Source organism: Colobus angolensis, unplaced genomic scaffold, assembly GCF_000951035.1.
Source record: "Colobus angolensis palliatus isolate OR3802 unplaced genomic scaffold, Cang.pa_1.0 Scaffold123, whole genome shotgun sequence".
NCBI lineage: Eukaryota > Metazoa > Chordata > Mammalia > Primates > Cercopithecidae > Colobus > Colobus angolensis.
Window position 1 is genome coordinate 317,097 of NW_012113475.1, and position 27,598 is coordinate 344,694.

The following is a 27,598-nucleotide window of genomic DNA, read 5'->3' on the forward strand; positions in this document are numbered from 1 at the left end:
AGAGTGTGACTATAAGGAATAGCATGAAGACCATTTTTGAGGTGATGGGACTGTTCTGTATCTTGATTGTGGTGGTAGTTACATGTGTTTGAATTCATAGACTTATACACCAAAAAAAGGTCAAGTTTATTCTATGATAATTAAAATTTTTTTAAAGCAGACTCTGGTTTCAGTGCCTTGGCTCAGAAGCAAGATAGAATACCTCTTATGGAAATAGTCCAGATACCCCAAAATGTTTAGACCAAAGTAATTAATTAAGAAAGAAATTGGAATATGGCTTTGGAAAAGGACCTTTCAGATACAGAAAGAAAATGAGGGAAAGAGCTTAGTCATATTGTGGGAGGCAGGGACACTCTAGGATGAAAATTAGATACCAGGCCATCTTCTGTGTTGGGAACTGCAGAGGAACTTGGATGTATAATATTTTGTTTTGAGTGGTTTGCTGAGATACAGTGTATCTCCAACACCTAGACTTTCAGTAAAAGTCTTTTGGACCCCACAGACTGGGTTGATAGTACTTTGGAGAAAAAGTAGTCAGGAGAGCAGAGTGTAGCAGCAGGAGGAAAGATGTGCAGGAGAGTAAGAGTTCAGTGCTAACAGGAAATCAAGAGTTACGGTGAATGTGAGGACTTAGAATGTGTAGAATGGTAGGGCGAAGAGCTGGGTTTCCTACAATATGTCTCTGTCTTGTTTTCTGCTACTAAAGAAAAGTATAATTGTAGAGTTGATGATTTGGGGAAAAGCAGAAAGGAGACATCTAAGTGGTGAAAGTTTAACCTTCTTTGTACTATAAACTGATTACATTTATTTTATTATAGTTTTGTTAGTTAAAAACTTAGTGCCAACTTTTAATCACTAATTTTGTATATACTGTATATAGTAGTCCCTCCTTATCTGCAGGGGATGTGTTCCAAGACCCCCACTAGATACCTGAAACCTTGGATAGTACCAAAAGCTATATATACTACGCTTTTGCAATCTGATAATGGAGGCAGCTACTAAGGGACTAACAGGCAGGGGGCATATACAGCATGGATATGCTGGACAAAGGGATGATTCATGTCCCAGGCAGAGCGGGGCAGCAAGAGATTTCATCACACGACTCAGAATGGTGTACAGTTTAAAACTTATGAATTGCTTATTTCTGGAAATTTCCACTTAATATTTTTGCACTGCACTGATCGCAGGTTACTGAAACTCTGGAGAGCAAAACCTCAGATAAGGGGGAACTACTGTCCTTTCTACCCAGCTGCTGATATTATTAACTGTAAGTCACGGGATGTGTTTCTCATATGAACAGACAATGAGGGAAAAGTTAGTTTTCCATTATCCATAAGTGGGGTATTCACTTTATAGGTTACTTTTACCAATTTAAAATCTATCTAATTCTTTTCCACGAGGAAAGACAATATAGCTTAGTTAAGTATAATGGGTTTTGAAGTCAGACAGACCTGGTGTCCATCCCAGTTCCACCAATCATTAGTTGTGAGCCTTGGCCAAATTACATCCTCTTTCTGAGCTGAGGACAGCTGTGGTACCCTTGCCTCACAGGGTTGTTGCAAGGCTTAAGAATCTGCATCATCCATTTACCTCCTAGACTCACATCATCCTTCTCAGTTACCATCTTTTGGTGGTTAAATGACAAATTTACCATTAACTCAAAAAACATTAAAAAATTATGATGGGCTCAAGAGCTAAGTAGAACTAACCCTAATAATACAAGTCCAGCTGAACTGCTGACTTGCTGTAAGCAGCACTCCACATTGGCCACTGTGCTGCCCTACCTACCATGACTTGTTCAGAACTGGAAACATTACTAAAGACTTTTAAAAACTTTAAAATGTTGCTGTGAAAGGTTCAGAGAAAAAGTATACTTTTATCCTCAAGAAATACCAAATGCTTCTTCAGTGTGTTTAGTTATTTTAATGTGTGGGTTGAGGTTCCATCATGATTTGGAAAATATAGCGTATAGTCTTGACGGAATGAATCAGAAGAGACTGCATGTGAAAATGAATCAGAGGGCACTGCAGCCTGAATGTTCCCAAGTGGGGCAGGGGTGTATTCAGAGAGAGGAGTGAATGAGGCATTCATCAGCACACTGGGCTGACCTAGGGGGTAGGTTCTAGAAGAGGGATTATAGTTCCACAGTGACAGATTTCCAGTCTGAATTAGACGAGCACAGTTTTCTGGCTAGAAGAAATAGAATAAGTTAGACTTGTGTAACCAGTGGTTTGGTTCTCCATCAACATTTGATTGCCGAACAGTATTTCTGCCTTTGTGGCTACAGGTTTTATTGTTGTGGTGAGGGTAGCTGGATTTCCCGTTGTTCCCATTGTCTAGCTTCTTTAACCTCTGCTCACTACTTACTTCCCAACTCAGCCTTGCACCAGGCACAAAGAATAGTCCTTTACCTTGCAAAAATGTAAGGAATGCTATCAAAGGAGCCCAGGTGGGGTTGGTGAGTGATGGGACAGGAATTGGTTTGCCTAGAGATTGACGTGACTGGGAGTCAATGGTCATGGGAATCCAGATGTTCCCTTTTGAGGTTACTCAGCTGTAGTAAAGACAAGATCAAGAGAGGGATGCTATTGAGAGACTGAGGGAAAGAAAACGGCAGACGGATCAGAGCCACAGTGTCAGGATAGTGGGGAAACTTATTAGTGTTATGTTAGGCCATATACTAACATTCAGACAGGTAAGGTACCAGGAAGGTTAGGTACCAAGAGATAGGCCTCAGTCATGAATAAGGCATCAGGCTAGGTCCCAGGCCTAGAGAACAGAAAAGCCTTCCAAGTCTTGGAATTGGTATGAGGTGGAAATTTGGTCAGAGTGGAGTCTGAGCCACCTGGGCTCCTTTGATAGCATTTCTTACATTTTTGCAAGGTAAAGATAGGACTATTCTTTGTGCCTGGTGCAAGGCTGAGTTGGGAAGTAAGTAGTGAGCAGTAGTTAAAGAAGATGGACAATGGGAACAACATGAATTACAGAATCTTTCTGTTTATTATGGTACTTTCTCTGGCATGAGCATGTTTTCAGTTAAAAAAGTGTTATTGTTTTGAAGGAATATATTTATGAAAACTGTGTTTAGGTTAAATAACAGTTCCCAGCAGGCCTCACCTGTCCTTATCTTGAATCTCACTCCCTGTCATTTCAACTCTTTAGCTTTTTTTTTTTTTTTTTTTTTTTGCTGCTTACCTTTATGTTTCTAAATAACATTCTTATAATATTATTTCTTGATTTTTTTCAATATTGGACATAATCTGGAAACTTTACACTGGCAAAGATTAGAGTTCTGTTATATTCTCTACCCACCCTTTCCTCTTCCTCACCACCAGACACTCATCCATCCCCAAATAGTTAATCTTTTAAATAAAATTTGACAATTATTAACTATAGAAAGTTTTTTTGTTCAGTTATTATGATTGCATGTACCATGATTACTTTTCTTTCTCATAAATCATTTAGTTTTTCCTGAAGTTAATGACTTTAATTTTTTTTTTCCACAGTAACCTCTGTATCTCTGGTAGAATTATAAAACTCATAATGCTCTAAAACTCTTTAAATAGTGTTTTCTTTTTCACCTTGGAGACATCCCTCCACCTTTGCTTTGTAGGCATGCTACATAGCTGTCTAGAAAGGTTTCTAACCTCCTTCCTGTCTGTGTAAGATTCCTGGTTCCTAAATCCTGAGTTCTTGTTTTGGAGGCATATCTTCCAGTAGCTTTCTGAGAAAAGCAGTATGGAAGGTAAAATATTTTGAGAGCTTTACATGCTCCAAAACTGCCCTTTTACTCCCCTTGCCTCACGTATCATTCACGGTTGGTTGGGTATTGAATTCTTGCTTGAATGTTACTTTCCTTCAGAACTGTGAGGGCATCGCTCCATTGTCTTACACTTTTTGGTGTTGCTTCTGAGAAGTATGATGCCATTCTGATCCCTGTTCTATTGTATATAAACATGTTCTTTTCTAGAAACTTTTAGACTCTTTCTTGTTATTCTGAAATTTCAAGCTGAAGGGTTCTACAGTAGATATTTTGTTGATCATTATTCTAGGTACTTAATAGATCCTTTCAGTGTGAAATTTTCTTGTGATTTTTTTTTTTTGAAATATTTTTATCGTGTGTCTTCTCCATTCTTTCTGGATATTCGACCTCTTGGAACAATCCTCTAATTTCTTATCTTTTTTCCTCTTCTGATTTTCTCTTTGCCTTTTTCTTCTATTTCCTAGAAAATTTCATTTCTAACGTTCAATCCTGCTTTTGAAGGTTTTTTTTTTTTTTAATTTATGGTACCACATTTTTGGTTTCCAAGATATTTCTGTTTGTTTGTTTGTTGAATAATGCTTTCCTATAGCACTCTCTTTCTGGTTCATGAGTGGAAATATCTTCTTTGATTTCTCAAAAGACTTTTAAGAAACTTTGCTCCCTGCATGATCTGTTTTTTCAGAGTTCATTTCCTTCTGTTTATGTGGCTGTTTGCTTTTCATGTTTAAGTTTTCCTCACACATAGGGTGATCCTTGTCTGGCCTTTTACATTTAAGGGTGAGGTGCTAAAATGTGAGTGGAGCTGTGTGTGTGTGGGTGATTCTTGTTGACCGATGGGAAGCTGGACATTTCATTGAGGAACGCACAAATGTCACTATCTGTGGGTCTTGTCTTTTGGGCCAGTTTTCCCAGAGAGAAATCCTTCTATTTCCTCACTGTATACATACAAGACTGGGTTCCAGAACTGAGTGGAGAAAGCTGTTTAGAATTCTGGGTGTGTTTGTGTGTGGGGGGAGAGGGTCTCATTGTTCCAGGCAGGGTTTCGCTCACTCCCGCTACTTTTAGGAATATGTTTCATTTCCACTCAACATTTAGACCTCTTGGATGGAACATCTCCAAATAGTACAGGCTTCTGCTTGGATAGAGAAACACCAGGCTCGTGGCTGTTTAGGTTCAGGGAACATCTGGGATGTGTGTGCTACTATAGTTATGTATGTTACCCATGATCTCCAAATGTAAATCGATAGAGTTTAGAAATATGTGAAATTTATAATCTCTATAAATATTCAGATTAAGTGGTTCTTGTTAAAAAATAAAACAGCCCAGGAAGATAATCCTGTGTAATGGTAGCAGTATTCCTGTTTCTGGGTTGTACATTTTCCTCCTCCAATTTGTCTCTTTCAGAACAAATTGGAGCTCTGGCAGATCAGCATATCATTCATGTGGCATGTGGCGAGTCCCACAGTCTGGCCCTCAGTGACCGAGGCCAGCTGTTTTCTTGGGGTGCAGGGAGTGATGGTCAGCTAGGACTCATGACTACTGAGGATTCTGTGGCAGTGCCCAGGTAAGAAGGTTTTCAAATGTCAGTCGTTTTAAATACTATTTCCTGCTGTTGATTTGTTAGACTCCTTGTTTTTCTTCTGTTTTCTTCATTTAATTGCTATTTCCTTTGTGCAACTCCTGTGCCTTATACTATTAAAACACTTCTCACAAAAGTTGCAATTATTTATAGAAGTGTCTGTCTCTGGTTCAAAAATGTGAGTCAGTTGGGAACTGTACTTTATTTATTCTGGTAGCCTGGTTGCTTGCTGAGTGCCTGGCAATTGATAAATGTTTGAATAAAAAAGACATCTTTCACATTGTAGGCTTATTAACCTTCGACTGAAAATTGCAAGTCTGAATTACTCAATTAAGTACTTTAAAATAGAATCACAAGGCTGACCTGTTACTCTAATGATAGGCTAAATCACCGTAAGCATTACAAACAGCTAAAATACCATATATACATAGATTCTTTAATGCAAAAATATCAATACAGTAGGTTTTGAGTCTCTTAAAGATTTACTTAAATCTGAACCATAGATGATTTAGCTAAGTATCTAATAGTTGCCACTAAGAGAACATCCCAAATATTGTAGTTACTTTCAGATGGACTTTTTAGTGGTGGTGTCTCAGTTTGTTGAAAGTTCTTAATGATCAAAGAGCTGCCATTTTATTTCTTTCTTTTTTTTTTTTTTTTGAGACGGAGTCTGGCTCTGTCGCCCGGGCTGGAGTGCAGTGGCCGGATCTCAGCTCACTGCAAGCTCTGCCTCCTGGGTTTACGCCATTCTCCCGCCTCAGCCTCCTGAGTAGCTGGGACTACAGGCGCCTGCCACCTCGCCCGGCTAGTTTTTTGTATTTTTAGTAGAGACTGGGTTTCACCATGTTAGCCAGGATGGTCTTGATCTCCTGACCTTGTGATCCGCCCGTCTCGGCCTCCCAAAGTGCTGGGATTACAGGCTTGAGCCACCGCGCCCGGCCCGTTTTATTTCTTTTATTTAATTCTCACTCCTTTATGCTACAAATATTCCACATACCACTACTGTGGAACACATTCTTTGTAATTGTTGATTTAATATCTGTTTTTACTACAAAGATGTGAGCTATTAATGGCAGGATAATTGGATGATTTATTTTAGCATCACCATTGCTAGGAGTGCCTGTCACATACATCACTCAGTGCAAATTTAGTAAGTGGCCTCTCCTCCTCTGCCTGATTATTGTCCCCTTTAAAGAATAGCATATTCTTCTTCCTCTTCTTTCTTGCCCTTCTTAGATTTTTGTCTCTTTAATCAAAAGTTGTGTTAAATAAGAACATGGAGGTAAGAGTGATTTGATTCATTTCCTGATTTAGGACAGGTAGTGTCTTAGATTCATTTCTTCCAAAAATTAATTTAATTTTGTGGGGAGAGGAAGAGTGGCAGTAAGAAAAAAGAAGTGCTAGATGTTATGTTGTGTGTAATATTAGGGAAGATGTTCATAACATTAATGGCAAAAATATTTCATTTGTTGATGACCAAAACACAATTAAGGTTTTTAGTGGCATTTCATTTTTAAAAATGAAGTAATCTGTGCTACAGTAGTAGCTTAATATTCATTAGTTATGTTCAAATTATGGATGACTTCCAAGACTTTGGTTTGTATATAGTTTTTTATTGTAAGTTAATTGAAATAAATTCTTTAATTTATACCTTTGTATTGTGGAAAGTAACATAGCTTTGATGTCAAACAAGCCTTGGATTCTAATACTGGCTCTTTTACTTCTAAGGTGAATGACCTTGGGCAGGTTGTTTAACTTTTCTAAGCCTCAGTTTTCTAACTTAAAAATGGAATTACTTACTGTGTACCTTATAGAGTTGTGGGGAGGATGGAAGGAGACAAGTAGGTAAAATACAGTATGTGCTTGCACTGTGTGAACCCCCTCTTCCCCACCTCAAGGGTACAATGTCTCTATTATCTATCTTTGTTCTTTTGACCTGCTTCTTTTCTATAACTGATTGTGACAAGAGTAATGGTGATGGGGAATTTGAGTGTAAACTTGATAGGAAAAAGGGTTGTTGCTATATAGCAACCTGAGAAACATGGGTCTCTTAGGCAGTAATGCATTTTTCAATTTTAGAAAATAGTGCTGTTCTATAAACTATTGATTAACACAACTTGGGTGAATATCCAGGGAATTAGTCTGAGTGAAAAAAGCCAATCCCAAAAGATTGCCTACTGTACGATTTCATTTATATAGCATTTTTAAAATAACAACATTTTCTCAATGGAGGATAGATAAGTGGTTGCCAGGGGTTAGGAGCAGGGGAAGGGGAGGAGTAGTTATAAAAGTTTAATACGAGGAATTCTCATGGTGTTGGAACTGTTTGGTATCATGACTGTGGCAGAGTGGATACACTTACACGATAAAATTAATACCCAGAAATGAGTACAAGTAAAACTGGAGAAATATGAATGTGATTGGTAGATTGTATTAATGTTAATATCCTCAATATCCTGGTTATAATATTATACGTAATTTTGCAAAATGTTAGCATTAGGGGAAACTGGACAAAGTATATGAGGGATCTCTTCATATTATTTCTTACAATTGCACATGAATCTGCAGTTATAAGAATAAAAAAGGTTCATTTATATTTGGTACTAAACACTAAATGTGTTTGTGAACTCTATTTTAAATTTTTATATCTGAGAAAATAAAACATGAACAAAAGCATTATCTAAGTGTTGATCTAAATAATCCTCTGTCCTCTCCCCCAGAGGATATCTGTCTTCAAAGATACCCCTCTTCCAAGCGGTATCCATCCGACCCCTTAGTTTCCATGGCACAATACACTTAGGGAAGATGAACATGACAACTTGTCAACTATTAAAATAGAGAGCAGGAGGTATTCCTAGGGTGCCCAACTTTCTTGGGTAGTGCCAAGCACTTTAACTGGAATTTTTCATTTAATTCTCGCTACAACTCTGAAATAGGTGCTGTTCTCTCTTTCATATGAACAAGCAGGGGAGTAAGATTTGAAAAGAAATCATGTGACCCTCCTCTTTATCATCCTAGGAAGTTCGGGTTTTGGAGACATGGCTCTTATTATTTTTCTTAATTGTGGTAAAATACACATAACCTAAAATTTACCATCTTAACTATTTTTAAATGTGTAGCTCAGTAGTGTTAAATATGTTCACGTTGTTGTATAACCAATCCCTAGAACTTTCTTTTTTCTTACCTTTTTTTTTTTTTTTTTTTTGAGACAAGGTCTCACTCTGTCTGTAGTCGAGGCTGGAGTGTGGTGGTGTGATCCCAGCTCACTGCCTCGAACTCCTGGACTCAGATGATCCTCCCACCTCAGGCTTCCAAGTAGCTAGGAATGCAGGCTCATGGCACCGCACCCAGCTGCTTTTGATAGTTTCTGTAGAAACAGGGTCTTGATTTGTTGCCCAGGCTGATCTTGAATTCCTGGCTTCAAGCGATTCTTTCGTCTTGGCCTCCCAAAGTGGTGAGATTACAGTGATGAGCCACTGCGCCCGGCCTCTAGAACTTTTTTATCTTGCAAAATTGATTTCTATGAATTTGACTACAATAGATACTTCATATAAGTGGAATCATACAGTTTCAGCTTTTTGCGACTGGCTCATTTCATTTAGCATAATGTCCTCTAGGTTCATCCATGTTAAAAGCATGTGTCAGACCTTCCTTCCCTTTTAAGGCTGATTAATATTCTGTTGTGTGTGTGTACCATGTTGTATGTGTATACCCAGAAGTGAAATTGACATTTCACTTATTTTGCATGGTGGCATTTCTGTTATTTTGAAAGCCACATAGACACCAGCCATATTCTTAGGATCTTTCTTCTGTAGCTCTTTCCATTTGGCCCTGAATTGAAGAAGACAAGGTGAGAAATAATGGAGGATTGTGGCAATGGGTCTAAATGCAAAAGTGTTTTTTTGTTGTTGTTGTTTTAAACAGTAACTACCTAAGAGACAGGAGGCTGATGAAAGACCTAATAGAATTATGTCATGTAAGATTATATATTTGATTTTAAAAAGAGTTTTTTTTTGAGGGGGTGGGACAGGGAACAGAGTCTCTCTTTGTTGCTCAGGCTGGAGTGCAGTGGTGCAATCTTGGCTCACTGCAACTTCTGCCTCCCAGGTTTAAGCAATTTTCCTGCCTCAGCCTACTGAGTAGCTGGGATTACAGGCATGTGCCACAATGCCTGGCTATTTTTTTTTGTATTTTTAGTAGAGATGGGGTTTCACCATATTTGCCAGGCTGGTCTCGAACTCCTGACCTCAGGTGATAAGCCCGTCTCGACCTCCCAAAGTGCTGAGATTACAGGTGTGAGCCACTGTGCCCGGCCTTAAAAAGACTTTTAGGCAAGATGATGTTATTTATTATTGATATTTTATTTAGTTGGGAATATTTCTGATAATTGTGTTTGTGTGTGAATATCTATCTGAAAAAGAAAGCCTTTTCTGTTTTAGGTTAATACAAAAGCTGAACCAGCAAACAATATTACAAGTTTCCTGTGGCAACTGGCATTGCTTGGCTCTTGCAGCTGGTAAAGTAACATTAAACATATGCTAATGCTATGTTAATTTGAAAAGTTTGTCTTTTTGTGTGATATTATCTAACTCAAAACTTTGGATTAACTGGTTAGGGTCTATGCATTGCTGTTGGACAGTGACAGTTCTCAGATGGGCTTTGCATAGCTCATCCTTTTCTCAGGGTGTGGATGATGAAGTAGGTGGTCATCATTGCTGCTCCAGCTTTCACAGGGGAAGATGAGCAGGGGGCAGGACCATACCTAGGTGTTCTGAGCATGGAGAAGATTGATTTTTCTTAGCGACAGCCAACTCTCAAGCTACATTCCACTATCAAGCTCCCAAATAAATGAAAAAGGAGTTGGAGAAACCTAAATAAATCTGCACTTCTGTGTCCTGCTTGATTATCTGCAGAGCAGACCAAGTGGTCGTAGCTGGACCTCCTGAAGTCTTGGGTCTCATAGTCTTAGTATGGTCAGAACTAGTTGATCTTGCTTAAGCCTGGTAATTGGCCTGTTTGAAATTGAATTTACTTATACATTTAATATTTTCTGTGTATAAATTTTAATAGCCTTTGAAGGGCAGTAAGACTCAGCTTACCTCTCTGTTATTACTTGGGAGTTTGGGTTTTGGCAGTCTGACAGCATGAAGTGTCTCTCTTCTTTGCTCTCGGGTGGGTTTGCTGTTGGGGGGCAACTGGCAAATGACCCTAATAACTAGATTATTTTTGTGTGTGGAGCTTGTATCATTTTATGGTAATACCAGTTATCCTGTTATTTCAGATGGCCAGTTCTTCACCTGGGGAAAGAACAGCCATGGGCAGCTTGGCTTAGGGAAGGAGTTCCCCTCTCAAGCCAGCCCGCAGAGGGTGAGGTCCCTGGAGGGGATCCCACTGGCTCAGGTGGCTGCCGGAGGAGCTCACAGCTTTGCCCTGTCTCTCTCAGGAGCTGTTTTTGGCTGGGGGATGAATAATGCAGGGCAGCTGGGGCTCAGTGATGAAAAAGGTAGGTAAACCCTTCATATGTATGTATTTAGTTTAAAAGCACATTCATTTAACACATGCTTCTTGAGGATCTACTATGTGCTAGCCCCATGTGAGATACTAAGGGAGCAACAGTGAACAAAATAGAGAACATTCTTGTCTTAGTGGAGACTGTATTCTAGTGAGTGGAGGTGCAAAAAAACCAGTAAATACACAGGGTTTGAGAGTGCAGCTTTCTGCTTTACATAAGGTGGTTACGAAGGGCCCCTCTTATAAGAAAATGTTTGAGCAGAACCTGTAGGAAATCAGATGGGAAATGGGACATGTAGATGTCTGGATAAAAAACATTTCTGTGAGAGGAAACCGGGTGTGCAAAGGCGCTCATGTGGGAAGAGATGTAGTTGGAGAGAAGGGGAAGAGTAGCATAGCTGCAGGTCAGAGAGGTTGTGTAGACCCAGTTATGCAGGGCCCTGAGGGGCAGGGTGAGGATGGGGCAGGTTTTCTCAGTGAGAGGGGAAGAACCTGAGGGTTTGGAGGAGAGGCATGATCCAGTTTGGCTTTGGCTGTAGTGGGTCAAGGGGGAAGCTGGAAGACCAGCGTAGAGGTTGTGGGAGTAAAGTCAGATTTTAAATGTATTTTGAAGAGGAGGCCAGTTGGTTTTGTTCACTGTTGGATGTGTGGTTTGAAATAAAGGAACAACTGGAGGGGCAAAATGACTGTTTCTGAAATGGGGAAAGCTATGTGTGTGTGGTAAAGTGAGCTGGAGAGTGGGCAGGGTTGGAGAGTGTAGGGAAACCATGAGGTAGGTTTTAGGTAAATTAAAACTGAGAAGTCTGTTGCGTATCCAAGTACAGATGCAGGCAGGAAACAACATGTGTCAGGAATCCAGGAATCCAAAATTCATGCCAAGATAGTTGTGTGTATTTCATCTCAAAGTCAAATGGTAGTGATATTCTGATATTTAATTTATTCTAGATCGAGAGTCTCCATGCCATGTAAAACTCTTACGCACACAAAAAGTTGTCTATATTAGTTGTGGAGAAGAACACACAGCAGTTCTCACAAAGGTAAGGAGCTCAGAGTATTCTACTTTGGTGCTGGGGATAAGATGGGTGATTAGAATTGCTTGATTATTTTAGTGTAGTGATGGTGTGTGATTACAGTATTGTGGCTTGAACTTGAATACTCTCTTTTATGTTTGTTGTTTTCCAAAGGAACAGAAAAAGACTACTTTTTTATGTCTCTGTTATCCTCTTTGGTAATCTTGTAGAGTGTCTTAGTAACATTTAAGAATAGTTCAATATAAATAACTTTAAAATATAGGACAGTAAATACATTTATGTATATATATCGTATGTTCCTTTAAAACAAGTCATTTAAATATATAAAAAAGAAGCAACAATTTAATGTTTTAAAATAATCGTGTTTCTTTTGCTTCTAAATATATTCTAGAGAGAATGAAAATGTATTTTTATGTTGAGCAAATATTATTGTAGGTTCACTTTAATAAAATGCCTTCACATTTATTTAAATTATTTAAATACAGCTGTTAAAAAAAAAAAACAAAACAGCTTACTTACCAAGGAATTTGTAGAGCACTTAATTTCTTATATGTGAATGATATGTAAAATCATCTCATTTAGCCTAGCTCCTTGTTTCTCCTTTTTTAAAATTTTGCTTCCTAACATATCATTGTGCTTTTAAACAATTTTTAAAATTTACAGAAGGCACACATTCCTTTGAGCAGTGCTGTCTTTGTTCCATAAAGATGCAGTCTGAAATTCCCTTTTTATTATTTTTCTATTTAATGAATATCCTTACAAAGTGATTTTGGCAAAGTGTCAAGTGAATGTAGTGCTCTTGTGCACATTGTTGTGATAGGCATTTTGTATACAGGTTTTAGAGGTGTACCCTTAAGGATACAGGGAAGTCATATGGTGTTTGTTCCTTGTTAGAGTGGAGGTGTGTTTACTTTTGGCGCTGGTTCCTGTGGGCAACTTGGACATGACTCCATGAATGATGAGGTTAATCCTAGAAGAGTTCTAGAACTGATGGGTAGTGAAGTAACTCAGATTGCTTGTGGCAGGTGAGTGCTCCTCAAAGCTTCCTTGTAGCTTCCTTGTATTCACTTGGACCCAGAAATGGGTCTTATCTTTGTAGTGATGAAGAATGTGATTATACCTAGTGACCGTCATTTTAAGAGATCTTAACTGCATGCATGCCTGTGGTGAAATGTGGAGAAAGACCTTGGTAGAGTGTGGCAAGGAAGGGTTTTAGATAAGCAGAGTAACATGGAGACGTTAGGCTTCTTTTGGGATAAAGAGTAGCAGGATGTGGGGAAGAGATAAAGAAAGGAAAATAAGAGAGTCCCAAAGAACTTCTTGGAAATTTTTGCCTGAGTCTACCCTGCTTCTCTCCGTTCATCTCAGGGGCTACATGCAGCAGATCATTCAGCTGTTTTCTGACTTGCCACCCTCCTCATGATCTAGAGTATTAGAGAAGGATAGTATTACGGAGAGCAGCCGCTGCAAGAATAATCACGTGTTAACATGGGGAAGGCTCTATAGGAGCACCCTGTGCTGTGCACATGTGGAAGTTAAAAGTCAGAGTCAGAGTGTACATCCACATTAGTAGAAACTGTGCTGATGAATTAAATTATTTTTTCACAGACAACATACCCTAGCCTTCGTGCCTTCTTCCGGACTCATCTATGCATTTGGTTGTGGAGCAAGAGGTCAATTAGGAACTGGGCACACTTGTAATGTCAAGTGCCCATCTCCTGTCAAGGGTTACTGGGCCGCCCACAGTGGCCAGCTTTCAGCCCGAGCTGGTAAGAATGATCGTCTCTGGAAATTAATGGTATTTTAAGTGATGAAAACAGTTGTTTACAGAATATGTAGCTGTTACTTACTTTGAGGTCTTTTGGAGGGAATGAGGATAAGGTATTTTTTAACATCAATTAATAATTTCAATACTTACTATGCATGAAACTTTATAGTTGAGATCCTAGAGAATAAATAAGGCAGGAAATACTGTTGTATTAGGCCGTTCTTGCATTGCTATAAAGAGCACCTGAGACTGGGTGATTTATGAAGAAAGAGTTTTAATTGGCTCACGGTTCTGCAGGCTCTACAGGGAGCATGATACAGGCATCTGCTTGGCTTCTGGGGAGGCTTCAGGAATCTTACAATCATGGCAGAAGGCGAAGGAGGAGCAGACACTTCACATGGCAGAAGCAGGAGCAAGAGAAAGAGTGGAGGGGAGGTGCCATACATTTTACACCACCAGATCTCATGTGAACTCAGAACAAGAGCTCACTTCTCAGCAAGGGGAGGGCTGAAGCCATTCATGAGGGATCCGCTCGCATGATTTAAACACATCCCACCATGCCCCACCTCCAACATTGGGGATTACTGCAATTCAACATGAGTTTTGACCAGAACATACATTCAAACTATACCAGTTACTTTGTTTTCACAGACGTTGGTGGTGGTGTATACATTTTATTGTTGTTGCTAATAATGATAGTTTGCATGTACTGAATGCTTAATGATGTGTCATTACTATGCAAAGCACTCAAAATAGCCTAAGAACTAGTTAGTGGTTGTTATCCCCATGTTAGAGATAAGGGAACGAAGTCTTAAGGAGGTCAAGTAATTTGCCCAAGATCACATAGATTCTGGAGGCAGGATTTAAACTCAGGTCATTCTAAATCCTGTGTACTATGTTACCTCTACTTTGCTATTTGTGTTTTGGTACATAACATGATGTGATTTCTTTTTATGCCATTTTTTTTCTTCCCTTAAAAAATAATTAAATAACAGTCTTGGTTTCACTGGAAATCAAAGTAAGGCAGTCATTAATATTGAATGACTGCTTCACCTTGAAATAATAAATCGGAGGCTGAAATGGAGCTAGAGAATCATTAAAAGGAAGTGTAATTTAGTAATTAATTTTGATTTTGAAGTTGATAAAGTGACACACTTATGGCTTGCTCAGGAATTTGTTTGAAACAGTAACCATCATAAGTTTTAGTACTGGATTATAAGAAACTCAAGGACAGAGACAAACTCTTTTCCTTTTTGTAAACCTAGCATATAGCACAGGACTTGGCATGAACTTGTCACTCAGTAGACATTTTTGGAATGAATATATGAGCATCTGAAATGTAGTGCAACTTAAAATATAAATAAACAAGATTTTGTTTGGGTGATATTCCCAAAAGCAAAAGAATGGCTTTGTGTCCTCTTCTCTGTAATTTGTAAATTCTTTTCTCCAAGACATTGTACTCACACGTGGAATACATTTATTTAGGAAGTTTACCAACTCAAGTATTTTTTGGTTATTTTGAAACCTCAAATTTTTGAAGTTGAATTATAACCTGACTTCCATGGTCTTAAATTTGTGCCTGGATGTTTGCCAAAAAGATTTTATAACATAAGCAGGTAAATGTCAGTTATGTAAATGACATGGTTTTAGGAACCCTCTTGGTAATGTGGGAGCCCAGAAGAAGGCATGGAGGAGTATTGTGGTTAGAGGAAATTTAAGCTGTGCCTTGAAGGATGATTTGGAGTTAGCCAGGTGTAGAGGACTGTGAGGGAGTTGGTGTGAGCACCACCAAGGTGCAGTGCCAGAAGCACATTCAGGTTATGCTTCTGGTGGGCACATTCAGAGGGAGGAGGCACTAAGATGTGAAATAGTGTGGTGTATTAGAAATAAAGGCAATGTGGTAGTAGGAGACTGTCACCATGGACACAGTGTAATGGGAGGTGAAGCAGGGAGCAGGAAATGGAGGTCCTTCCATGGCAAGATTCATCCTGAAGGGGCATGGGTCCACCACACTCACATGCTAAATTATTTGTTACTGTAAAGAATAGTGCCCATTTCAGATTTCAGGTCAGTGGCATGCCAGAGTTAGAATGAAAAGAGAAACGAGGTCAGGATTCGCTGGCAGTTGGGGAGGGGCAGAAGAAGAGTTAGAGTAGAGGATACCATTTTATATATTTATTTTTAATTGAGGTAGAAACAGTCCTAGGCAGTGAGCCAGGGGAGAAGATTTCTTACTTCTGTGACACAATTAAAATGGATAGGTACCCACTCTGAAGCGTATTCTGCAACAGTAGGAAAGGGGATCAAGGAGAAACTTCAATTATTGAAAAATATGCTTTCGGAATTTTTTTTTGACAGATCGCTTTAAATATCATATCGTTAAGCAGATCTTCTCTGGAGGAGACCAAACTTTTGTACTTTGCTCCAAATACGAGGTAAAATTTTTCTTGTGACTCTTATTTCCAGGGAGGAATAATGGTGAACCAATATTTGTTTTAACAAGTAATTGCAACATAAAGAGCAATGTTACTCTTTGTCTCTACCAATCTTATGTTATTGCTAAAATAAACAAACTAAATCTGGAAGAAGTTGTCTCCATTTGGCTCCCTTGAAGTGCCAACAGTTCTCCTGGTATTATGGAGTTCTAATTTATAATTTGAAATTATTTATTTATATTTGTACTTGTTCCAGAAACACTGTAAAGGATGCCTAGGGAGTTTGTGCTTACTTTGGCATTATTTGATTTTCCATTTCTTTTCTTCCCTGTTAAGTGGCAACAAATGCTAAGTATTTGAGAACTTGGTGGGTTTCTTTGTTTGATGTGATTGAGTGTATATATATATGTAAGAGATACCACAATTTTCAGATGTATTTTGTTATTTATAATCTGCTCATGACATGACACCAAAATTTCCCTCCTGTTGTCTCCCGCATCACTGTAGTGGATAAAGACAGTGTGACATTGTCTTTCTGCTTGAAGGTAGAGCGTGGATCCAGGTCTCTGTGACAGGGCTCGAATTCCTTCCACTCTTCCTTGCTGGGAGAATTCAGTCTGAAAACAGCTGCACAGATTTGTTGTCAGTGCTGCACTCCTTCCCCTGTGTTTTCTTTCCTCTCTTCTCTTCTCCTTCCCCACCTTTCCTGCTTTTATTCAGCAAGCATTTCAACAGGACCAGCTCTGAGTGGTGCATGGATGCTTATGCTCTCCTGGAGGAGCAAGGGAAGGGGCTGTTAGTGATGATAAAGGAGTCAGAATTGACCGGGAAGAAAATGAACAACTATGGAAACCAGGAGCTCTTTCGGTCTTGGAAACTTTCTCTATTAGTTTGATACTTAGCTATCTTTAAGTACACAAAGTTTTTGCCTTCTAGTCACTCTGGTTCTGTGATTCTGTTGGAAAAGGTCCTGGTGGAGCCTGAGGCTGTAGGCTGGACAGCTAAAGCTGATGATTAGCTATTTTCCAGGTCAGGTGCCTGAAGAAGGTGGCTTAGTGCTACCATCTGGCGTGATTTGGAACTGCTGCCTTAGCAGCAGTTTATTTTAGACACAGCCTCACAGTGTGTGTTACAGAGAAATCCTGAGGAAAGCTGTTATTCTTTATTTCTTCAAGATGTCAATAAAACAAAATACAAAAGGCACTGACTTTGTGGAAGCTAATCAGTTTTTGTCAATAGGTAGTAGAGTTTTAAGTATTTATTTCCCCTGGTAACTGACTTGAATAATAGTATCCAACTTTAATTTTCCTGTGAAATTTAACATGAAACTTAGTTTTCTTTTATAAATACAGTATCTGATATATGTAACTGATTTTTATTATTGTAATTAACACTGTTGGGCCTGGAAAACAACACCCTGATGAGAAAGAAGTGAAGTAGCATACTGTTAGAGAGACAGGACAGGTTAAAGTTTAAACAACTGGAAAGAGGGAGAGGTACCCATAGCATACGGTCACAAAAAAAAAAAAAGGAAAGTAAACATTACTTAAGAAGATGTTACTCTTAAAAAGCTGGACAGAGAATGACTTTGACGAGTTGGGAGAAACTGAAACCTATACACATTTACTTAAACTATTAACCAGAGATGATTATTTAGATACAGAGGCTAATCAAATCATATATTTACCCTGTTACCATATCACTTAAAGAACCAAGAAAAAGCACCTGTATAGTTACAGCCTCTATGTTTTTTTTTTTTTTTTTGAGACAGAGTCTCACTCTGTCACCCAGGCTGGGGTGCAGTGCCGTCATCCTGGCTCACTGCAACCTCCTCCTCCTGGGTTCAAGCGATTCTCCTGCCTCAGCCTCCCAAGTAGCTGGGATCACAGGCCTCCGCCACCACGCCTGGGTAATTTTTTTGTATTTTCAGTAGAGATGGGTTTCACCGTGTTGGCCAGGCTGGTTTTGAACTCCTGACCTCAAGTGATCTGCCCTTCTCAGCCTCCCAAAGTGCTAGGATTACAGGCTGATCCACCACGCCCGGCCACAGCATCTATTTTTATAAAAGGATGATTCATTCATTACTGCCAGGCCTTAGATGAAAGAAGGGAGGGAAGGAGTTATAGTCAGATACCCCTTTGCTACATTGATTCTAGGTCTTGGGAGTTTAGTGAATGTAAACCATAGCACCTCCTTTTCCTTTCATTTTGTTCCCTGGATAGAACTGAAGAGGGAATGTGGTTGGAATTGTTACAATTGTGTGTGTGTGTGCGTGTGTGTGTCTATCTCATAATCTTTTTCCGGAAACAGTGATTCTTAACCTTGGCTGCCTACTGGAATCACCTGGGAGCTCTACAAAATACTGATGCCTCTAGAGATTTTGCTTTAATTGGTCTGGAGTATGACTTGGTCATCAGGATTATTGAACATTCCCATGGTGATCCAAAGTCCAGCTGAAGTTGACCTAAGAGCAATTTTTCCTTTTTTTGCCTGTATGTATTAAAGACAAGAAGAATGATGTTTTCTCTTGGTTCTTTAAGTGATTCTGAACTTGTGCTTCACCCAAGGCATCACTGGTTTATTGGACATATGATGAGGAATGAGAAAATAGTTCCAAGTCTGTATTTTATTGTAGGTTTGTGTTAGAATCGATGTTCAGCTGCCCCTTTGAATGGGGGAAATAAGTAAAATTTACATAACAACAATGGTTTTAGAATGAGGTAGAAAGACAATCTGTGTGTGTACTCCAGCATCTGCTTTGGATTATGACTTCCCTGTATATACTTCAAGATGATTTTTGTTCTCTCCATAGATATCTGTGGCCATTTTAGTAGAATAGTTGTCAATAACCAGATGATCACAAACTTTGTCAGGCATCTGTTCTATTACATGGTCTACTCCTTCCTCCCATAATGATACCTTAACTTGAAGCTATGGGAAAGTAACCAAGAAAATTTATTTTGAAAGTTTTGTTTTTATGTGTAGTTGCAAAGGAGAAAAAAATGATCTCATGAGCTGATGAATGAGTGCTTTAATATTACCTTTTTCCTCTTCACTGGAGACAAGGAGTATAAAGCACCATCAACTTTTTCTTAGTTCTTGATCAAGAACAAGGCTTGGGGAAAATAAGTTGAAAACAAGCAATTTTAGAAAAGGAAAGTGCTTATTATGTTTTTTTTTTTTCTTTAATCTCACTGAATAAAAGATGCACAGTGTTGGGCAGCATTTGGAATTTTCAAGGACATACATTATTGACATCTTTTTCTGCCATTTTTCTTATAATAGTTATATACTTGAAGCAAGAAATTAAGAGTCATTGTTTTTATAGGTTGTTTGTCATATAGATTATAACTGAACTCTGACTCTTTTGTAATACATTTTGTTGAAGTTTGGTGGACATTTATGGCAGGTGACTAATACCTTAAAAACCTGCTGTTACAGTGATTCAAAGCAAAGGGGAAAGAATTCTGGGAAACTTGTACTGAGTTGATTTCTCTGGAAAACAGACCCGAGACTCAAAGGTTTTTGGGAGAGTGCTCTCTAGAAGAACATCTGAGGGATGATGGAGGCGGGATTGGGCAGAGGGAGGGGCTGAAATGCAAATCAGTTGTAACAGAGGCCTCAGCCAGTCCCATGAGGAGCACTGAAGTTGTGAGGTCCTTCAGCCAGTCCTGAGTTGAGGCAAGGGGACTGGACCTTTGCACCGTGCCTCTACCTGCCATTAGATATGATAGTGAAGCAACAGTCAACGCCAAGTCCTGGACAGCAGCCCAGCTGGGATCTGTCAGGAGCCTCCATTCTGAAGGGTGGAGGAGATCTGGGCGGCACACCACAACATTTAGATCATAAGTGAAACATAAAATGGAGAATATGTGGGAGAAAGGAGAGGAGACAAGATCCATGCTACGTAATTTCTTCTTTTTACTGTTACATTTAATTCTCCAGAATTCTTCTCCTGCTGTTGACTTCAGGACTATGAACCAAGCACATTATACCAGTTTAATAAATGATGAAACCATAGCGGTTTGGAGACAAAAACTCTCAGAACACAACAATGCAAATACAATCAAGTATGTGGCTGCTCATCTTCGTTTTTTTTTTCTACAAAGTGTCTTAACTTCTTAGCTTAGTGTGATTTTCCCTACTTGCATATTGATACTGTGAATGTAAATGGGGTTTTGCATTTTAGGGAATCGTGGTTTTTTTTTTTTTTGGTTACTATTTCAGGGTTGATCTCCTTAGCCCCAAATAACATAATGGGTGGATCCCCAATTCTTACACACAGTATATGCCTCCACCTGCCTTGTTCATTGTAAGATCTTAAAAATCCCAACTGATGAAGGCCTGAGTTGGTGATTCTGCTAAGAGAGCTCAGCGTTCTGGTTGTGTAACTCCCATGGGTTTTAGTGTATGCGTGTTCCAAAACATCCCCAATCTGAGACAGCTGTTATCTTACCTAATCTTAATAATTTCTAGCATTTTCCTATTCAAAATGATTGAGATGGTAATTCAGAGTCAGGTAGAAAAAAAAAACAAAAACAAAAACAGTAAGTAGGATTGAGACCTTTTATCAAATTTAAAGGATAATTTTCCTTTGCACATTCTTACATATTTTCATTGGCTTTCCTCAGCCTCTCCACTTTTTTCTGCGAAGTCTGATTCTTGGGAAGAGTAAATCAAGCTCTGTGCATTAAGTTGTGGTTATCCCCAGAAACGTACATAATGGTTCCTGCATTATGACATAGATTGTAGTGGGCCAAATGACCAGGACTCTAAACTTTGAGGCACTTGAGCTAGTAATTTTTTGAGCAAGAGAGCATTAGCAACACCCTAGAGCAGCTCTGTGGCAGTCTTCCGAATCCCTCTAACCATAGGATGGCTCTGCCAAGGAACTCAGGCTGGAAGGGTAGCAGGGGAGAGGACATGAGGGCTAGCTGGGGTCCAGCAAGGGAAACTGTGACATTTTACCATTAGTTGTCTGTTTTCTTATTTACAAAATGAATGGATGGAAGAAATGATCTTTAAAGATCTTTCCTGATCTAATTATGTGGTTAACAGAAACTACTGTAATCCCCTCCCCAGGCGTATATTTGTGTTATTCTTTCCCTTTCCCTTGCACTGAATGGAAAGGCCCAGGATTCCTGATGTCCAGTTTCATTTTGGGTCCTCAGAACTAGCTGTTTCCCCAGAGCCTGTATAATAGAAGGTAATGGGAATAAGTGCTTGTTTCGCTTACTTTTTAATTTCCATCTCAGATATGCAGCAAAATAGAAATAATTTTTCAGTTATTAATTTGCAAAGATAATTTCTGTGTTCGGGAAGTAACACCTTGGCTTCTCTTTTTTGGTTTTATTCTGTGTTTCTCTTTGGAGTTTAGATAGGGCACTTCTTAGATGCTTGGTGGTAGGAAAATGTTCAAGAACATTATTGGGACAAGAGGTTTTCTTTCAGGAGCTTTGATATTCTTTTTTTTTTCCTAACATGGAAAACTTAAGTTCTTCTTCATTTTGAGATGTGACATCCTGTTTTTCTAAAGCAAATGCACATTTTCCAAAGCTTCAGCTGACTAAGAAAGAGCTGCTATTAATTAAATCCTAGAGTAAATGATTACTTTATTGTTGATACTTAAATAACCATTTATTTGTAATTATTAAAGGCTTCCCCCACCCTTCTTTTTTTTGAGCAGTGGTGTTGTTCAGATATTATCTTCTGCAGCCTGTTGGAATGGAAGTTTTCTTGAAAAAAAGTAAGTGACTTAGAGCCTTTAAAAACTCTGTGTATCTATAGTCTCAGCTACTTGGAAGGCTGACGCAGGAGGACTGCTTGAGTTTAGGAGTTTGGGGCTTTAGGATGCTATAATGATGCCTGTGAATAGCCACTGAACTCCAGCCTGGACAACATAGTGAGGCCCCCTCTTTTTAAAAAAAGTTTATTAAAACCCCACGTGTGATGCAAATACTTACTCAGCAAAGGCTGTGAAGAAAGACTTTTCTTCTCTTTGATGGTGGTTGGCCTTAATTTAATGGGTAAGCTGACGCTTTGCACAAAAATTGGAATGCTGGAAGAACAATGCTGATTGATACTTGAATGGCAGAAAAGCAGATTACCGAGAGAGACTTTATCTCTTTCAGTAAGATTTTCAGAGTATTCTAAGATGTGTCATAATTTTAAATTCTTAGTTCCTCAAATAATCTTCTTGATTTCTTTGGTTTGCTTTCCCGTAGTTTTAAAATTTTTATTATTATTTTTATTTTTTTTCTCTCAAAAAGAGTGAATTTAGGGAGTAATTCTAAGGAGGCTTCAGGGGCTCCTTGGATTTAGGTCCAGCCCAGCTCACCAGAGAATTATATTTGAGGTTGAACTCCCCAGTAGTAAATAGAATGTTTATTTTCTTAGTCTTACCCCTTCTGCAAATATCTCCCTCAGGAACCTGATGCAGCAAAAGGGTCTTATCATGGGTTTGGATCTTTGGTGATCCCAAGTCCTAATTATTTATCAATCCTTTTCTGCCAGTGACCAGGCTAACGAGATCTCAAGATGAATTAGACTTCATTTCTCTGTGTGAATCCCACCCCTACCCCTCGATCCCTGTGTTAGTCAAGGTTCTTCAGAGAAATGGAACAAATAGGAGAGAGATAAATAGATAGATGGATATATCTGTCTATCTAGAGAGGGTGAGGGGAATTTACTACAGGAGTTGGTTCACCTGATTATGGAGGTTGAGAGATCCTGCCATAGGCATCTGTAATCTGGAGAACCAGGCGAGCCAGCATCATGGCTTAGTACAAGTCCAAAGGCCTGAGAACCAGGGAAGCTGAAGGTGTAATTCTCAGTCTGAGGCTGAAGGCCTGAGAAATGGGTGGGGGCTCCTGGTGTAAGTATTGGAGTGCAAAGACCACAGAACCTGGAGTTCTGATGTACAAGGGCAGGAGAAGAAGGATGTCCTAGTTTCAGAAGAGAGAGAGAAAGAATTTGTCTTTGCCCTGCCTTTTTGTTCTGTCTGGGCTTTCAGCTGACTGGGTGGTACCTACCCACACTGGATGAGGATGGGTTTTCTTTGCTTAGTCACTAATTCAATGCCCATCTCTTGCAGAAAACTGACCCAGACATACCCAGAAATAATACTTTAGCAGCTACCTGGGTATTCCTTAATCTAGTCATGTTGACTCCTAAATTCAACCATCATCACCCCCTCCCTATAAATGAGTCCGTAACTGGGTTGCAGGAGGTCACTTCAGAAACTCTCTTTGGTTACATTTAGAGATTATAAAGTCATTTACTTTTATAATTAAGGCAGCTGGAATGAGCTCACACAATTCATTTCATATTTAGTAATTAGTTTTTTCCTCCAGGGAAAGATATTCTGGATTATGCTGATGTTGGCCTTCCAGAACAGGGGTTCTCAGCCAGGTTGATTTTGCTCCCCAAAGGACATTTGGCAGTTTCTGGTGACGTTTTTGGTTGGTGCAATGGGGAGGGACTTGCTATTGGCATCCAGTGGGTAGAACTCAGGGATGCTGCTAAACATCCTTCATTCCCACCTGCCCAGCAAAGAATCCTCTGGCCCCAAAAGTCAATAGTACCAAGGTTGAGAAACCCTGTTCTAGATGGATAGCTTTCATGACATTTGGGAAGGGCTCTTGGCCAGACTTGTTAGGTTGTTCACCTTTAGTATCACCAATTTCGTATAGAGTTGCGGAGAAAGCCTTTTTTTTTCAAACTGACATCTGTACTATTTCAGAAAGTCAACTCCTGTAGTTTACATAGGATGCATCACAGGAAAACAATCAAAATGAAGACCAGTTTTACAAAGCAATAAACACGTATAGACAAAACATTTTGTTTTTGTTTTCTCAACAGCATAACAAAAAGTATCTGTAAGCATATGGAAAATTACATACCGGAAACCAGAATTCATTTCTATATTTTGGCCAGATTTATTTTAAAAATAATAACAACGAAAGGCCCAACAAACAAAGTACAAGCAATTTATCTTCATTTGACCATAGGGGTTTCAATACATATAATTATGATTTTTTAAAATGTTAGAAACTCTTTTTTGTTTTCGAAAATTATAACACTGCAGTCGGAGTGTATTCAAATCATCCCAATGTGTCCATTACTCAAAAACAGAAGCTGCTTTGCAAATAGATAGCTCTTTTGTAAATTAACAGATGTGGTAGGTTCAAGAGCAGGATATACGAGATATTCTCTAAGTCTCAAAAATGCTAAGCTTTTGTTTAAGGTCAAAAAAAGATTTAGTTGCTAGAAAGTTGAAAATAGTAGCAGTGAAATTAGTCGTTGGGTGAATGTAATTGTATCCTTTGTGTTAAGGATGAGAGACATTAACTTTGCATTTACTCTAGATCTTTTTTTTTTTGTTTTGTTTTTGAGACAGAGTCTCGCTCTGTCACCCAGGCTGGAGTGCAGTGGCCAGATCTCAGCTCACTGCAAGCTCCGCCTCCCGGGTTCACGCCATTCTCCTGCCTCAGCCTCCTGAGTAGCTGGGACTACAGGCACCCGCCACCTCATCCGGCTAGTTTTTTGTATTTTTTAGTAGAGACGGGGTTTCACTGTGTTAGCCAGGATGGTCTCGATTTCCTGACCTCGTGATCCACCCGTCTCAGCCTCCCAAAGTGCTGGGATTACAGGCTTGAGCCACCGCGCCCAGCCGATCATTTTTATTTTAAATACTTTGGTGAGAAAGGCTTTCAACAAGGAGGTTCTACTGTTGTTTGTTAATGAGTGGACCAATTTGCACAGGGGATGTTATTTGCACCAAGCAACAGCATCTACATCTAGTTCAATGAGCCACAAATACAGAAAGAAAACCAAAAAACACGATACGAAATCAGGGAAATAATTCTTTGTTTATAAACTTCAAGATAGCTTTAAATTCATATGACAGTCCTTGTACTTTGACTTGAAGGAAAACAGATTTAAAAATTTGAAAATTCTTGTAAAAGGAATTCCGTGTTTTATTCTTTGTGAAATACTATTCTTTATTTTGGGTTTATTATTTTGAGATTTATGCAAAATGCAGTACTTTTGTGGATCTTATCTGCCAGGTCAAATTTCAATCTGATTAGTAAGAACATGGTATTTTGTTTACTTGTTTATAATTCCTATCAGAGTGTTTGCTTTGTTTTTCTTTTATTACATACTTTTTAAATTTTGTTTGTTTAGAATTGATGAACATTTTAAAACGAGTCCCAAAATCCCTGGGATTGACCTGAACTCAACTAGGGTGTTATTTGAGAAGTTAATGAACTCTCAGCACTCCATGATTCTAGAACAGGTATGTTTCTTATATTTGTAAAGTGCATTCTTAAATATGCATTTTTGTATTGATGAATTCAATTTCAAGTGAAAAAGAGTAAGATGAAAAAGTGAAAGTCTCCAAATCTTAATTTTGTAAAGTATTTACTTTGGGAATTAGACCTACCTTTTGTTTGCTTTTGGCTTAAACCTTTCCAGGGCAGTGCCCCTCTAGAATATACAGTTTGCACTGGCAGGGATCCTTGGCTTTTCTTTTCATGGATATGTACTGAGAGCCTAGACCAGTGTAGGGCTCATAGTAGGTTCTCGTGCATAGTGAATGAATGAGATTTCAGGGTCTATCAAATAGGTTATGAACTTAGAGATAAGTTCACTAGATCTCAAGTTTGTTTGAATTTCTCATTACTCTTTTATCTCATACAGATTTTGAACAGTTTTGAAAGTTGCCTAATTCCCCAGTTGTCAAGCTCACCACCAGATGTTGAAGCCATGAGAATCTATTTAATACTACCGGAGTTTCCCCTACTCCAGGATTCCAAGTATTATATAACATTGACTATTCCCTTGGCTATGGCCATTCTGCGGCTGGATACAAACCCCAGCAAAGTACTAGGTAAATTTGCTAACCTCGGTATCAGTGGTTTTATGCTCATTTGTTTTGTTGGTGTGACTCCTGGCTCCAGTGGATTGAGATCCAAGAATCTATTTGTTGCCATTTAATATCCTTAACACTTAAAACCTTTTTTGCTTTACTGTTAATTTTTAGCTAACCCTATTTTCAAGTTGAAAATAAAACCATTATTTAGATTATTTGAAATGACTCATGCCAGAATAATCTTGATTTTATAATATTCACAAACCTAATTTATTTAATTTGAAACTACTTTTTTCTACCACATTTGCTTATAATAAATAGGGCCTCAATGTTCGTGTACATTGGTCTCTGTTTCTCCAATGTCTAATTTAGGGGGTGGGAGTGAAGTGAGCGGTTTTGGTGATACAGAGGTCTCCAAAAAAGAAGAGAAAGAAAATGACCTAGTGTGGACTTACCAAATGTTTGTTTTGTTTTTCTTTTTTAGGACAGTTGAGTCCACACTGATTTTTGCAGGCTCCGGACACTTTGCTGAGATAAAAACCTTCCGTTCCTCAGTGATTTGGAGAGTGTCTTTCATGGGAGTAGCGCCTGAAATGTTTTTATTAATCAAGTGCAGGAAGTCTATCACCTGGCTTTTTACTTTTCCCCCCCCGGGTAAATTTTGTTAGGTGTCATTGCAGCTCAGTAACTTCTGTGTTCCAGATGGACTGGGATGTTACTTGAGTGTGGTCTCCCCACGAATAAAGAGACTGTGTTCCTGAAGGTGGAATGCTGGCTTTTCTATATTGCCTCCACCTTTGTAGAAGAGATAAAAACAGAAATAATAATGAAAGCAATAGTAAATGTTAGTACTTAATTTTTTTTAAGATCAAAAGCCTTTTGGGGAACATTTTCTCAGGTGTTCTAGTTGATGTGAAACAGAGAGGTGGCAATATTAGAAGGAATCTTACCTCACTTTCAAGTTTTAGAGTTTTTTCATTTTTATTTTTCCAGACTGGACATTACAAAGAGAACATAATTATTCAATTTCACACTTAATTTATTTTTAACTTCTAATTATTGATATTTAAAAGAATACCCCAAAGTAGAGAGTATGCTACAGGTAGTCACCACACAAATTCAGCAGTTGTCGGTATTTTGCCCATTTTATTTCATCTGTCTCTTGCCCTCACCACCTTTTTATTTTTTGTTGGAGTATATTTAAAGGAAATCTCAGACATATTATTTCATTCTTTAAATATTTCAGTATGGCTGAGTTTATTTCCAATGAAATATAAGCCAGTACTATAATTTTCTTGTCTGGTTATGAGAAAGCATTATTTGGTGAGAAATAAAAATGGCAGTTTTTCAACTAATGATACCTCTTAAAGGGAAGGGAATGGTTGCCGTATTGTTGCTGCTTCTAGGGGGTGTCATCCTTTGCATTTCTGCTTCAGGATTTAGTGGTAGCTGAAAGCACTAGGACATAAGAATACTTTTTGGATTAATACAGTGGGCATCACTCCTGCCCAAAATATGTGTTTCTTGTCCACATGTAGTCTGGAATTGGACTTGTGAGTTAACCTTCAGGTTGAGTCTTTGTAAAAAATCAGACCAAGCTTTAAAAAAAAAAACAGAACTCCAGGGATTCTTGTACA

The 27,598-nt window shown here is 38.7% G+C and overlaps 1 protein-coding gene across 3 annotated transcripts in view; it reads left to right on the top strand.

The window, feature by feature from the left end:
- HERC3 (HECT and RLD domain containing E3 ubiquitin protein ligase 3) overlaps positions 1-27,598 on the top strand; it is a 125,017-nt gene that overhangs the window by 60,426 nt on the left and 36,993 nt on the right. For all 3 annotated transcript variants that reach the window (XM_011932464.1, XM_011932481.1, XM_011932472.1), the window contains 11 exons: positions 5,168-5,327; positions 9,782-9,858; positions 10,624-10,845; positions 11,799-11,890; positions 12,779-12,909; positions 13,493-13,653; positions 16,011-16,087; positions 20,033-20,157; positions 21,774-21,833; positions 25,274-25,385; positions 25,790-25,979. In XM_011932464.1, coding sequence (XP_011787854.1) covers positions 5,168-5,327; positions 9,782-9,858; positions 10,624-10,845; positions 11,799-11,890; positions 12,779-12,909; positions 13,493-13,653; positions 16,011-16,087; positions 20,033-20,157; positions 21,774-21,833; positions 25,274-25,385; positions 25,790-25,979 — 1,407 coding nt within the window. The remainder of the gene's footprint in view (positions 1-5,167; positions 5,328-9,781; positions 9,859-10,623; positions 10,846-11,798; positions 11,891-12,778; positions 12,910-13,492; positions 13,654-16,010; positions 16,088-20,032; positions 20,158-21,773; positions 21,834-25,273; positions 25,386-25,789; positions 25,980-27,598) is intronic.